The sequence below is a fragment of the Doryrhamphus excisus genome, linkage group LG3, assembly GCF_037039965.1.
Source record: "Doryrhamphus excisus strain RoL-2023G ecotype Guam linkage group LG3, RoL_Dexc_Guam_v1.1, whole genome shotgun sequence".
Classification (NCBI taxonomy): Eukaryota; Metazoa; Chordata; class Actinopteri; order Syngnathiformes; family Syngnathidae; genus Doryrhamphus; species Doryrhamphus excisus.
This window is the reverse complement of record NC_136359.1, coordinates 12,974,082-12,988,044: the sequence shown is the minus strand read 5'-3', so window position 1 is coordinate 12,988,044 and position 13,963 is coordinate 12,974,082. Positions and strand designations below refer to the sequence as shown.

The window sequence follows — 13,963 nt, the reverse complement described above, 5'->3', positions numbered from 1 at the left end:
TAATTGGCATCCTTTAAAACAATAATTGAGACTCATACAGCGTCATTTTACCTAGGAATAAAAATTAAGTAATTCCTGGATTTGCTAATATGCAACCTTGATGTCTTTAGTCCTTGTTGCTGAATATGATCAATTAAATCCCATTCACCTTGTGATAGAGCTGTTTATTGCATCCAAATGTAATGACACAAATTGGCATATTTTTTAATTTAAAAAAACACCTCCGCTCAAGGGATGTGTTTAATTATACAGTATCTGCTGATAATATAAAATGTAATAATAACCTTTTCCTGGCAGTGGGAGTGGTGGCAGTGAATTATTCTTGATAATGAACCCTAAAAATAGCCTTGTCTGTGATGTTTATCCATCAGAAATCCTCCCATGTTGTGCTCAGCTCCGCTGCATCTCCGGTGTAATGACCACAAGTACTGCTGCTGTTTAAGACGTGTTTAACCTTAAAGACAAAGCAACAGAAAATCAGTGAGGAAAAGCATAGATTGCCTAATACGTATCTTCAAACTGACAAGCGTAAAAACCCTGATGCTTACTTTGGGGATGAGTGGTGGATTTAGCGTTCCTCTACTTAGTCCATCCCAGTTGAATCCTTCAAACCATCTAATGAAAAACAGAACACTTATTTATTGCTATTCAAGAACACTATATTCCCTCAAATGTGGTTCTTTGAAGAAGACATCTGTTTGATGCAATTTAATATACTGTATGTCTATTCTGGTTTGCTATAAGACCATGCTGATGGTCTGCCGTGATGGAAACACTAACCCAATCACAGTGCAGTGCACACAACCAAAACACCCTGCTTGGTGGAAACATTGCTATGGCTCACTTCAACAATACGGTCACTTACTAAAAAGTATATTATGGGAATGGTTTTATTTCATTTGAACATGCATCAGATTACAATTGAGTGCATCCCATAATCAGTTCACAGCTCCACATGTCCAAAAGGAGTAGGAAGAAGCAAAGCTTATTAAAGCCTACCCCTCCATCTGGTATTTTTACAATCAGTAACTGTTACATTTGTTCACTTCCTGCTTTCCATAATACAGTTTAAGGTTTTTTTGCTTTTGTTTTTTTTAATAATGCACCATATAATAGTGGGTACCATAGTAACTGTCCATATAGTAATATATATAGCACTCTTCATCCTTGTATTTAGCAAACATCAACTGCTTGTATTGTTTCTTGAATTGGCTCATTGTTGTGCATTGTTTGAGGTCCTTACTCAATCCATTCCATAGTTTGATTCCACATACTGAAATGTTATGGCTTTTTAATGTAGTCCTAGCATATAAGTTTTTCAAATTTAGTTCTTCCCTGAGATCATATTTCTCCTCTCTTGTAGAGAAGTATTGGATGACATTTTTAGGTAATTGGTTGTTTTTAGCCTTATGCATTATTTTAGCTGTTTGAAAATGAACTATATCAGTTTATAGTTAAGTATTTGTGATTTTAGAAATAAGGAGTTAGTATATTCTCTGTCGGCGCCATTGTGAATTATCCTTACTGATTTTTTTTGCAGTACATTTAGCGAGTGAAGATTGCTTTTATAGTTAAAGAGTGTGGAGTGATTTCTGATTGAGAACAAGTTTTGCTTTGTTCAATACTGAAATATTTCTGGCCAGCTTATGTTACAAAGCACAGCAGCAACATACCCAATGTTGTAAGTGATATATAATACATATTTTATGCTGATATCAGCCCTAGTGTTAATTGATGCATTTACGGGGTGGCCTGCACGCTTTTTGCATTGCACGTCTAAATGATTCACCTGCTGCGATCAGTATGGGAAGTATATAGTATCAGAGTATTTCCCCGTTCTTAATTCCTTAGATGTTAGGATTTCATTGTCCTATGCGTTTGACAGTAACCTCCATGAGTCTTGGAATGTTAATGTACTATTTTCTATCCCAAGCTCTGACAGTGTAATAAACCTGCAGTCTTACTTGTGCTTCTGAATGTCCTTGGCCCCGTTTCTCTGACTGCCGAGTCTCTCTGAGGGATTTCGCCTTGGCAACAGAGCAGAAAGAGGACATAAAAAATAAGTACAGCATCAGAATGTGTCATTCGAGATGTCACTGAGCATCTTTGGTGTTTGAGGGAGGACATATTTTGTAACACCTGCACAGCTTCTTTATTAGAATGGAGGCACTCTTGCTGATTGCTTTTGGGAAGTCGATGTGATCAATGCCACGCACGGTCTCGCTGAGAATCCTCAATGGGTCAACGCCACTGAACGGAAGCCTGGAGACACAAATCTACAAAGTCCAAATACATTCCTCTTTCTATTTGTCATATGAAGTACAGTTGAGTGTTGTCTACATGTCAATGCTGTTGGGTGACTATAGAAAATGGTGTCTAGACCCGCTGGTTGAGGTGGCTCAGGTATCTAGTCCCGACTAGTGCCTCCCAGATGAGAGGTGGTGAGGTGTTCCGAGCATGCCCAGCCAGGAGAAGGCCCCAGGGCAGACCGAGGACACACTGGAGGCATTAGGTCTCACAGCTGGCCTGGGAACGCCTTGGTGTCCACCCGGTAGAACTGGAACAAGTGGCCGGGGACCGGGAAGTCTGGGCTTCCCTACTGGGACAGCGGTCCCCGTGACCCGGACTCGGATAAGCGGAGGAAAATGGATGGAAGTACTGCTAATACATTATTTTTTACTATAAGGAGGTTGTTCCATTGATAGCACCTCAGTTGCTTATAATAATATCAGTTAAAAACTGTGTCAAGACTTCGAAGATCCACTGTGTTTAAAACTGTGTGAGATGAAACAAGGTGTGAAACTCACCCACCAGTCAGTAGTTCAAACACAAAAACTCCCAAAGACCAGAAGTCTGCTGATACACTGTGGCCTTTGTTTAAGATGACTTCAGGGGCAATGTAGCCTGGAGTACCACAGAAGGTGTATGTCTTCTTCCCCACTTCTACCTTCTTCAAACTTCTGGAGCCAATCTAAAGTAGGTTCAAAACAAGAATCAGGAAATTCATGAAAATGAATATTTTGAGACAAAATGTGAGGGGAATTATTTTGTCCTTTTACCAGTTTGGCATAACCACGCTCATCCACGACAACATTTTCAGGCTTGACATCTCTATAGACGACATTTCGACTGTGAAGAAAGGTCAAGGCCTGTGTGACGCAAGCGGTGTAGAACTTGGTGCTGCTCTCGTCCAGAAATCCTCTGAGGTATGTGAATCAGTACAAATGCAGAAAACACAAAGAGAAAGCGTCAGTGTGCAACAGCTTTCAGGGGCAAAATCTCGCTCAGGTGTTTCATGTATCGGTGAAGGTCTTAATTACTGTCAATTCGAAAGTACGTACTTGTCTTTGAGCAGGCTGTAAAGATCACCATGGAGACAAGCCTCGGTCAGCATATAGAGGCACTCAGCATCTCTAAAGGTTTTATGCAACCTTGAATTAACAATGGGACATTTTTTTTAGATGAGCTGCATTTACACAAAAAAGAAATTCATTCATTCAGAAAAGAAATTCAGTGATAGGACTACAGTACACAGAAACAACATCAGGTACACTGGTATTATATATATAATCCAATACAACTTTGATGCAGTATTCATGTTTCGAGGTATTGTTTTAGGAATTATACTAACCTTGCAGAGTCAGTCTGTAAATTTTTTTACTGTGTACTGTGTACGTAAATACCCCACCATGGGGCCAAAAAAGATTGCGAGTGCCAGCAATTTGATTAAAAAAAAGGAGAGTAAAATTCATTCATTCATTCATTTTCTACCGCTTTTTCCTCACGAGGGTCGCGGGGGTGCTGGAGCCTATCCCAGCTGTCTTCGGGCGAGAGGCGGGGCACACCCTGGACTGGTCGCCAGCCAATCACAGGGCACACACAGACAAACAACCATTCACACTCACATTCATACCTATGGACAATTTGGAGTCGCCAATTAACCTAGCATGTTTTTGGAATGTGGGAGGAAACCGGAGTACCCGGAGAAAACCCACGCATGCACGGGGAGAACATGCAAACTCCACACAGAGATGGCTGTGGAATTGAACTCAGGTCTCCTAGCTGTGAGGTCTGCACGCTAACCACTAGACCGTGAGTAAAATTATTGAATTAAAAAACGAACTCATTGCAAAGTATGAATATGGATGTACAGGAAGTCTACATCAACAATAAGTTCTATCCTCGTGGTAAAAGAAGCAACTGGGGAAGCCAATGTTGTTAATAAAGGGTTAAAGACTTAAATGAAACAGTGATCTTCAGTGATGGTTTTGGACCAGTCTCAGTGATTGCATGTTTTTTTTGTGTGAGTACGCTGATTTCTTCCCACAGTTATCGGTGTTCACTGGTGGACTTGGTAACCTAAGTTTTAAACTAACGTTATCCCCAAAGTCCAAGATGTTTTCTCATGGAAAAATCTTATACAGTAAACCTCGGATATATCGGACTCGGATATATCGGCAATTCGCTCACAACGGACAGATAAAAAAGAACCGATTTTTCTGTAATGCATTTCCAATAAAAATTCATTGCATATATCAGATTTTTTATAACTGATTTCACCTATTTCGGACAAAATCACCAGTCCCATTCCAATTTCCCTCGCATATATCGGATGGCCGCATCGTGTCTTTCTCCTGGCTCCAGATTTAGGACGAATATAAAAGTGAGTGACGTCAATAATACTAGCACAGCAGTGAATGAGATCTTAACCTCACTACTGGAAATAACGTAGGCCTGACGGGCGTAACAGGGCCTAGCTTAATTAACAATTTGTTATGCTCAGAGTCCAATAAAGTTAAATTCTCATTACCTTACGTCTCTTTTCATTGCCCAGTCCAGGTACATTGGAAACATAGTCAAGGAAGTGCCTTTTTATAACGAATATAAATCCGATATATGCGTAAAACGGACATTTTCCGGTATACGCATATAACGGATTTCGCTTATATCGGACAAAACCAGTGGGAACAATTGAATCCGATATATCCGAGGTTTACTGTATTGAGATCAATACTCCTATACAGTACATCATCAGCGCACATACAGATGTGTGAAGTTGTGAACATGATAGGACATTTTCCGATAATTCATGGTCAGATTAGCATTGATGACTAGGTCAGTAAGCAGCCTACACATCTTTAATCCCGGTTCCCAACACACGGTGTGCCGGGATTGGAACATACCAATATAATGCATTCCTGTGGTTGAATTTTCAGGTTGGGATGAAATGCGCATGTCAGCTGCTGAATGTGTTTTTATGTGGACATACTTTGTTTTTTAAAAGTTATGGTGTGTTTGTTCATTCCTGATTGAAGATGTTGACTAGTACTACGATAGTCTGCAAATATACGACTATGGTTGTTTTGGCATGGTTGTTTGTTTCAAAATGAGTTATTGGTCATCGACAACCTCATTCACTCAATGTCTCGGCAAAAGCTCCAAATTGTCCATAGGTATGAATGTGAGTGTGAATGGTTGTTTGTCTATGTATATGTGCCCTGGGTGTAACCTGCCTCTCGCCCGAAGACGGCTGGGATAGGCTCCAGCATACCTGCGACCCTAGTGAAGATAAGCTGTACAAAAAATGGATGGGTGGATAAGAACGGTTTATGTGCAATAATATTATGTATCTTTCGTAATATCTTTTAAAATTAAACTGCCGGAGGAATCACTGTCGCAGATCGCTATAAGCATTTTGTTTGATAAGGTTGCTGAGGTGGACCACCTCCAAACAGGTCCACAGGCTGGATGACATTACAGCGAAGGCCACATTTGGCCCCCAGGTCTGAGTTTCATCTCTCTTTGTTACTCTTTGTTACTGTAATTACAACTACAATATAATACTGCTGAATATGTTCATTCTTTTGTTGGATTACATGACATTCTGCAGGTGTACCTCATGTTAGTATGCTTGGGCTGCACTTTCTATTGATGATTAACACGCACTGAAATCAAAACAATCCCAAGTAGAAGGATGGAGACCTGACTAGGAATGGACAACGAGAATCCATTAGGATGTTTCGTTCTTTCAGGACACGCTCTCTCAGTCCGTTATGGATAATCATCGTCTTCTTGAGGATCCTCATGGCATAAAGACACTTGACGTTACTCTTCACCTGCACCTGGAAGAGGCACCGATTAATCGATGACATTGCATCATTTTTTGAAAATGCAGCATGCATCAAGATGGAAGCTCACCAGGTCTATGTGACCAAACTCTCCTGTTCGTAGAGTGCCGATTATCTGAAAATCAGCTAAGGTGGAAGATGAGAGGGAGGCAGGATCCTTGATCTCCGACCTGCTCACATGAGACAACATAGTGAGTTGCAGCTTTGTTCGGATGGAGAACACAGACATCATTCTTCTCACTCGTCCTTGCAGCCCATGTTTTGTTGCATCGCATGACTAGTGTCCAACACTATTCCATCAATGATGTCTCTGAAGGTCCTGGAAGACAGATATATATTAGCAGACACTTGACAAAATATTTTCCCAAAGCACATCAAGTGGCTTACTCTCTGTCAATGAGCAGGCATGCAACATCGCTGGCCGCAATCACATTCACAGTCCTTACATCCTCTCTGAAGACGAAAAAGACATTTTATTCAATTGAATAGTAGAAATAGCATGTGACACTAACAAATGAATAAATACCACATTCATTTCTTTCCTCACCCCCACAAAGCTTCTTCTCCAAACCACCGCCTCTCTGACAGTCTGGATAGGACTATTTGCTCTTCATCTCCTGGCTTCTTTTCTGTGACTTTTACCTACCCAATCAAGACAGACTCGCAATGAACAAGGGTGACACATTCAATCGTCACCATTCCAGAGACATTTGTAAAGCTTTGCTGACATTTGGCCCGACTTTACCTGGCCTTTGTTAATGATATAAAAGGTGTCCCCCGAGGCCCCTTGTCGAATGATGTAGTCACCTTCTGTGTAGTGAGCCTGTGGAGAGACATAAAGACAGGCTGGGAAACAATCAGGCAAAACAGGAGGGAATAAGAAAAATAATGGAGTGATGATCACAGATGATGTAGATCTTATGCTGAATCTGTACCTCCTCCATGAGATCACACATCTTCATGATGACATCTTTGGGTAAGGACAACAGGGAGGGAACACTACAAAAACAAGCAATGTTTCATTTAGTCACTGTAAACAACAACAATGAAAAAACAACCAACCACTTTTACCATTTAGGAGCAGTGAGAAGGCTTGAGCCTATTGCAGTTGACTTTGGGTTCAACCCGGACTGGTCACCAGTCAGTCGCAGGACACATATAGTAATTTAAACTCACATTCACACCAGTTAATCAAACATTTTGGACTAGGATATTCCAACAGTACTACCAATGTACCAACACCAACGTACTATGTAGACTCCTTAAGGGGATGGATGCATTCATCGGAGACTAGACATTTAGATTTTTGCAGCAATGGAGCTCACCAATGTCATATTATTGTCAGTATTAAGGTGCCAAACTATATGGAAGGTTGTTTAATGTTCTTATCAATTACAGTATAAGTGTTGAGATGATTCACTTGTTAGGTAATAATGATCCCCCTTTTTAAGGACTTTATCTAGCTCAAGAAATAGGATAGTTTTCTCATATTCACTGTGGTTAGTAGATGATTTCCAAAGCAGGAAAAAAGTGCTGCTGCAAGGCGGACAAATGGTTTGCGCACAGGCCTCACAGCTAAGACACCCTAGTTCAATTCCACTCTCTGCCATATCTGTGTGGAGTTCGCATGTTCTCTCCGTGCATTTCTCCGGGTACTCCGTTTTCCTCCCACATTCCAAAAACATGCTAGGTTAATTGGCGACTCCAAATTGTCCATAGGTATGAATGTGAGTGTGAATGGTTGTTTGTCTATATGTGCCCTGTGATTGGCTGGCCACCAGTCCAGGGTGTACCCCACCTCTCGCCCAATGACAGCTGGGATAGGCTCCAGCACCGCTGCAACCCTCATGAGGATAAGCGGTAGAAAATGAATGAATTAATGAAAAAAGTGGTCCAAATCACATACTGCAGAGGGCCCCAATGGCTAGGTTTGCATTGGGCCCCCAAATGACTAAATGGGCCCCTGTTTATAAAACAAGAAATCACACTTTGATAACAGATGCCGATGTAATTGTGACGCTGGAGACAAAACACAACTTTCTGCCTCCTTGCTTTTTCCGCCTCTTTATGTTGTCTCTGTTTTCAGAGGCCCTCACTCCAGCTCTTCACCGCTGCTCCTGATTGGCTGTCTGGCTATTTAAAAAAAACGGTTGAACTTTAACATTCCCATTCAATTATGTATGTGACTTAATGCTAACATGTAGCCACGTAGTATCATGCCATTTAGGTCATAACATGTGACGGCAAGACTCGACCATTTAACAAGGTCAAGGTCAAATGTATTAATATAATATAATATTTCCAACAGTTAACTGCCCAACATACTCCAGCAGCCAATAAAACTACACGGCTAATAATAAATTGTACAATGGAAATGTAAAAACAATGCACTAAAATAATGACACGAATAAAACCATAAAAGCAATACCCAGGTTTACCCGTGTTAAAAGCCGGTCTATAAAAGTGACATTTCAATCACGATTTGGGCTTGGTAAGGAGCTCGGGAAGGGGTGTCCAACTCAATTGCAGCATACTGAACAGGAGCTTCTCCCAGCGGAATTACACAAGGTCTGTGAGGTGGGACAACTCAATGCTATTTTCCAAACATTTCCGCAAGCCAGATGAAATTGCAGTGAGCTAGATTTGGCCCCTGGGCCTTGAGTTTGACATGTATTACTTCGGGGGTAAAAACCGTGCCTTTTACTGACATTCACCTGCGTAACAGCTCAGATGTCCAAGCGAGGCTGTCGTGTCCACGTTGCATGAGCAGAGTCTGGTAACACTTGCGATCAATAACCCAAATCTTGCTGTCCAGCTGAGCTGAAGAGCAAAAACAGGACAGGATGAAACAGTCAACTTTCTCCAAAGAGAATATTTTGTGGAGGAAGTAGATTAGAATCTGCAGGAAGATCTGAGGACTTATTATTCATTAAGGACATTATTTATAGAGAATTACTTTTTTTATCTTGTCTTATTTCCCTAACTATAATTAAACCTTTTCTTTTATAATTTAGCTGGGAAGACGATGTTTGAATTAATAATGATACACGATGATTGGTTCCTGCAAGTGGGACATTAGAAGTCCACTGTCTAATTACATCCACCATCTGATAGATGACAGCAACCTGATGGTTTACTACACCATTACAAACAGAATTATTAAGAAATATATCAGTTCCTAAATATGGAAAATGTTTCCACTGTATCCGCTTTTATCGAATTGCAGATTGAGGGTGTAAGGATTTGAATGTGTACTCTATATAGGTTTGACAAGGAGCATGCTCTACTAATAGTTCTCGTCAGCACTTGGGCAGCAGCATTTTGGGAGAGCCTTTACAGCAGGGGTCTCAAACTCAATTTACCTGGGGGCCACCGGAGCTAGGTTCTGGGTGAAGCCGGGCCGCATCAGGTTTTAAAAAAAAAAACGAAACCCATTTTTTAAAAACTGTAAAAAAAATCTATTAAAAAATGCTTTTGCTTCTGCTATACCCTACACTTTTTCAGTACTACTCAGTTCCGGTTTTCCACACCAAAATATCTGATAAAACATTCCACTGTTCTCAAATATCTTAATTTTTATTTTACAAAATAAGATTTAAAAAAATAAAGAAATTAAGAATAAAGACAATAAATCAATCAATCAGTAATAAATAAATAAAATAATAATAAAACAGCAAATAAGAAAAACGTAAGAAACCACATACAGTTGGTAGAGAAATTATTTTTTTCAGATTCAAATGTACAGTATTAACAGTTATTTAACCTTTAACATGAACATTAATGAAACTTAATAATTTTACCCAATTAGCAAGTTAGCATCGTACTCAGTTCCATCTGGGAGCAGCATCATAACTTTAACAACATGTTTGATGAGATGCTTTATCTTGACGTGTATTTTCCGTTTTATTCCAAATCATTTCCTGCATTTATTTGTACCCAGCGTCATAAGCCTTTAGCTTCATTGCTAATCCAAAGCAAAACAAGGTGGGGTAACAGAGTAGAGTAACAGTATGGGCGGGGCAAAATCATGTTAATTGTGTCCGGTGTGCACACAGCTTTAAGCTGTCATTTCAACATTAAACTTTGGTATCAAGGTGGGGGCCTCAAACTAGCGTCTCTAGGGGTCTCTAGGGGTCTCAAACTCGCGGCCCTTGGGCCAAATGCAGCCCGCGGGCCGCGAGTTTGAGACTCCTGATCTAGACCCTCATTGGAAGCTATAAGAAGCATTTATTTTTGCAAAAGAAGAATTTACTAAATATTGATGTTATTTTTCTTTTGGGGTGCCCAAATTTAGGCACCTGCCTATTTTTGTTTAAATAATTCTCACACACTTTCTGTAAATCCGACTTTTTCCCTTCTCATCTATCGCTGCCAAATGCGGCCCGCGGCCCGCGAGTTTGCAACTCCTGCTGTACAGACTAGTTGCAGCCTGACAATAGAGAATATTATGATTATCATTATGGTTGTCGTTTGCACTAGTGATACATTATACTGCAAGTTGTTTCAAGCATTTTAAACAGCACATTAAACAGATGATTAGACATTTCACCCCGTCGGCAATAATAAACAGATTGTTAAATTAACACTCCATATTGATGGGCATCTAAAGTCTCCATGTATGCTGCCGAATAGAAATAAGAGATCGTCTTTCTCCTGTAGTAGTTTCACAGTGTCAACAACTCTTAGCATTATCTTTTTCATCACAAGTTTTATTGGATGTATTGCATGTTACTAACATCTTATATATTCATGTGATCTTACAGAAGGTGACATCATATTCCATCAGCCGAGATCACATAATATCAACTCATGAAGAAGATGATGAAATTGGAAAAGAGCATGTAACAAAGGGAATTGTGCAGTGTATATAAAGGGCAAACCAAGTTAGTTTTCAATTTCAGCTGAACCCCAGCCTCTCTTTTTTTTGTTAGAAATGACTTAGAAGGGGGGCGGTACGGCGGACGAGTGGTTAGCGCGCAGACCTCACAGGTAGGAGGACCAGGGTTCAATTCCACCCTCGGCCATCTCTGTGTGGAGTTTACATGTTCTCCCCGTACATGCGTGGGTTTTCTCCGGGTACTCCGGTTTCCTCCCACATTCCAAAAAACATGCTAGGTTAATTGGCGACTCCAAATTGTCCATAGGTATGAATGTGAGTGTGAATGGTTGTTTGTCTATATGTGCCCTGTGATTGGCTGGCGAATGTGGGATAGGCTCCAGCACCGCCGCGACCCTCGTGAGGAAAAAGCGGTAAAAAAGGATTAAATGAATGAATGACATCTTTTACCAAATAACCTGTAGAATGAAATTCAATACTATAGAGTTGTCATTTTAATGCTGCATTTCGCATTACAGGAAGCAGGTGTTTTACATTCCATACCTATGTGAGGAAAGCATTTGGGAGACGTGCTGGTGTCTGTATGACCTCTGCTTGTGATAATCCCTTTGCCTAGAAATGAGTCACATCCAAACCTAATCTAAACATCGGTACTGACAAAGACCTCAGCTGTTGACCTGTCATATTGGCCTTGACGTAGAGTAAGAGTACATTAAGTGGTGGTACCTGTGACGGAGTAGACTTGTATGCAGTTGTACAGGAGCGCCACCTCTCCAAATGCTTCCCCGGGTTCAATTGTGAGCAATTTCTGTCCATCTTTTGTCACATCCAGCCTTCCTTCTGTGATGGGATTAACTTGGTTTAGGCAGGAAGCATATGCAGCATGCATAACATTTCCTTTTAGTGTAACGTTAATAAAAACAGACACATCCCAACCATAAAATCTCTGTGCGGTGAGCATAATGAGAGAATAGGGGAACAGCCATTACATCATAAACATTAGGATTCCTAAGGACAAAGCCTGATATGGTTACTAATCATTTGCACTCTCAAAACACAGAGCAGATTTCCTGATGAACGCTGTTGCTCGACAAGAATAACTTACCCTCTAAAACATAAGCTTGAGAGCCGCTGCTTCCCTCCTGTATCACACAGCAGCCATGATGGACGACGGTGGGGTACATACAAGCTGTGACGGCTCTCGTTTCATCTTCGTCAAGGTTTTTCAACAATTCACTCTTCAAAAATGCAGCCTGGATCAACTCCTGACATCTGAAAGCATAAAAGGGGGATTTGATTTATGTATGATTGTGCAGACACTCACAGTCAGAAATAGGGGTACAAGAAGAGACCATTTCTCTTGATCAAAAACTAGACCGTACACCGTAGTGAGGCAGGCCCGGCAGCTTGAGAAAAATTAAGAAAAACATTTTTCCACTCAAAATAGATGGACGGTCATACAGGCAGATTTCAAACATGATGCCATCAAAGAAGAGTCCTGAATATAGTATGTCAAAATTGTCATAAAAGAAGAATAGAATGTAAATGTAGAAACATAATGGTCGTTTAGTCCTTATGTGTATTCTTGATAACAGTTTTAATCTGACAGTTGGACCCTGGAACGTACGACTAACATTCCTATCACTTTTCTCTGATTTAGATTCACAGAATACAAAAGGTGGACTTCCAGGGCTTCATCCTATGAAGCTGCACTGTACTTATTACAAGACCAAAAAGGTATTGCTATGTTACAATGACAAGCCCTTGCACCCTTTAAGGTACCATGAGGTCAATGTTGTTTTTTTTCCTGAGAATGAATATCGCAGAAGGAACATCATGTGCTCTTACTCCTGGCTTTTGTCACAGATTTTCGGGGGAAAGGTGGTCGCAGAATCCAGAGTGAAGGACTCAGAAATTATTGTCTTCCTGTTGGCTCCCCGCAAGTCATCATCACCTTGAGCACAACAGGCTGCAAGATATAAAATATATACAGGTATATATACTTTAATATATATATATGTACATACACACAGTGATTACCCCTTGTAGTCTTAAATAAAAAGGATACAGTATATCATCCCAACCAGCATGATGTGTACCGGCGCCGGCTGCAGAAGGACCTGGCAGGACCACAGAAGCTCTATAGCGATCCAATTCTTCCTGGAGTCTGCGAATGAGTTCATCCTTGGTGTCCAACTCCAGCTCGAGCTCATCTATTAGGGTGTCCCTCTGGCGGAGCTCCTCAATCTTTAGCTGCAAGGCAAACTGAAGGTCTCGAAGCGTCCCCATGACCTGTACTTCATAACACACATGATGTATACACAGTGTTTCAATGCTATTCATTACAATTGATATGTCACTCATTTATGTGGTACACCATCACAGTTTGTGGAAATAGGTGAACTAGTTTTTACATAATTCTGCTAACAACCAAACAAACAAACAGATGGCGGTAAATTATGTAGTAAACATGCAAATTGATAGATGGATGCAGTAGACAGACACAATGGCTACATTGATATAAAGCAAGTATTTACCAGCCTCCAAAGCAAACAGTCCATTCGACAGGTGCGGACGTCCTCTGCAAGTGAAGTGAGGGATGCTCCCTCCTCTTCTCTCCTCTCCTTTCCTCTCTTTCTCAGTTCGGGGGGCTGGACTCAAACGGCAGTCAGTCACATGACCAGAAAGCAGGCTGGGTATACAGTATAATGATGACCTATATGTGGTTGACACAGTGTGTGAAGTGATCACATCTGAAGTAGTGACGCTAGTTATTGTAAATAAATAGCATGCTATGCTAGGATACTATTTTATTTTCAGTGTTTTTAATTATCAATCAGTTCAGGGTGTACTCCACCTTTTGCCTGAAGTCAGCTGGGGTAGGCTCCAGTGGTGGATCCAAAATTGTTTAATTGGGGTGGCCTAAGGTGAGACCATTACTCACATATAGGGGTTGATACCATAAGTTGATACCTGAAATGCTGACCAACAGGGGGAA

General features: G+C 40.8%; 1 protein-coding gene across 3 annotated transcripts; it reads right to left on the bottom strand.

Moving 5' to 3' along the window:
• Positions 1 to 17: 17 nt before the first annotated feature.
• prkg1l (protein kinase cGMP-dependent 1, like) lies at positions 18 to 13,663 on the bottom strand. Of its 3 annotated transcripts, none has more exons than XM_058070813.2 (20): positions 13,503 to 13,663; positions 13,050 to 13,257; positions 12,814 to 12,934; positions 12,071 to 12,237; positions 11,692 to 11,805; positions 8,843 to 8,948; positions 7,064 to 7,127; positions 6,874 to 6,951; positions 6,676 to 6,770; positions 6,516 to 6,581; positions 6,370 to 6,447; positions 6,199 to 6,298; positions 5,983 to 6,122; positions 3,342 to 3,431; positions 3,060 to 3,201; positions 2,808 to 2,971; positions 2,140 to 2,262; positions 1,965 to 2,027; positions 549 to 615; positions 18 to 454 (listed from the first exon to the last, which is right to left on the bottom strand). In XM_058070813.2, exons 1-20 carry the CDS (start codon positions 13,524 to 13,526, stop codon positions 368 to 370), a joined length of 2,097 nt encoding a protein of 698 aa, XP_057926796.2. In that variant the 5' UTR covers positions 13,527 to 13,663; the 3' UTR covers positions 18 to 367. The 3 variants fall into 3 exon arrangements, with proteins under 3 accessions (XP_057926796.2, XP_057926798.2, XP_057926799.2); XM_058070815.2 differs by having other exon boundaries at positions 13,065 to 13,257; XM_058070816.2 differs by having other exon boundaries at positions 13,050 to 13,262; positions 13,503 to 13,662.
• Positions 13,664 to 13,963: the final 300 nt, after the last annotated feature.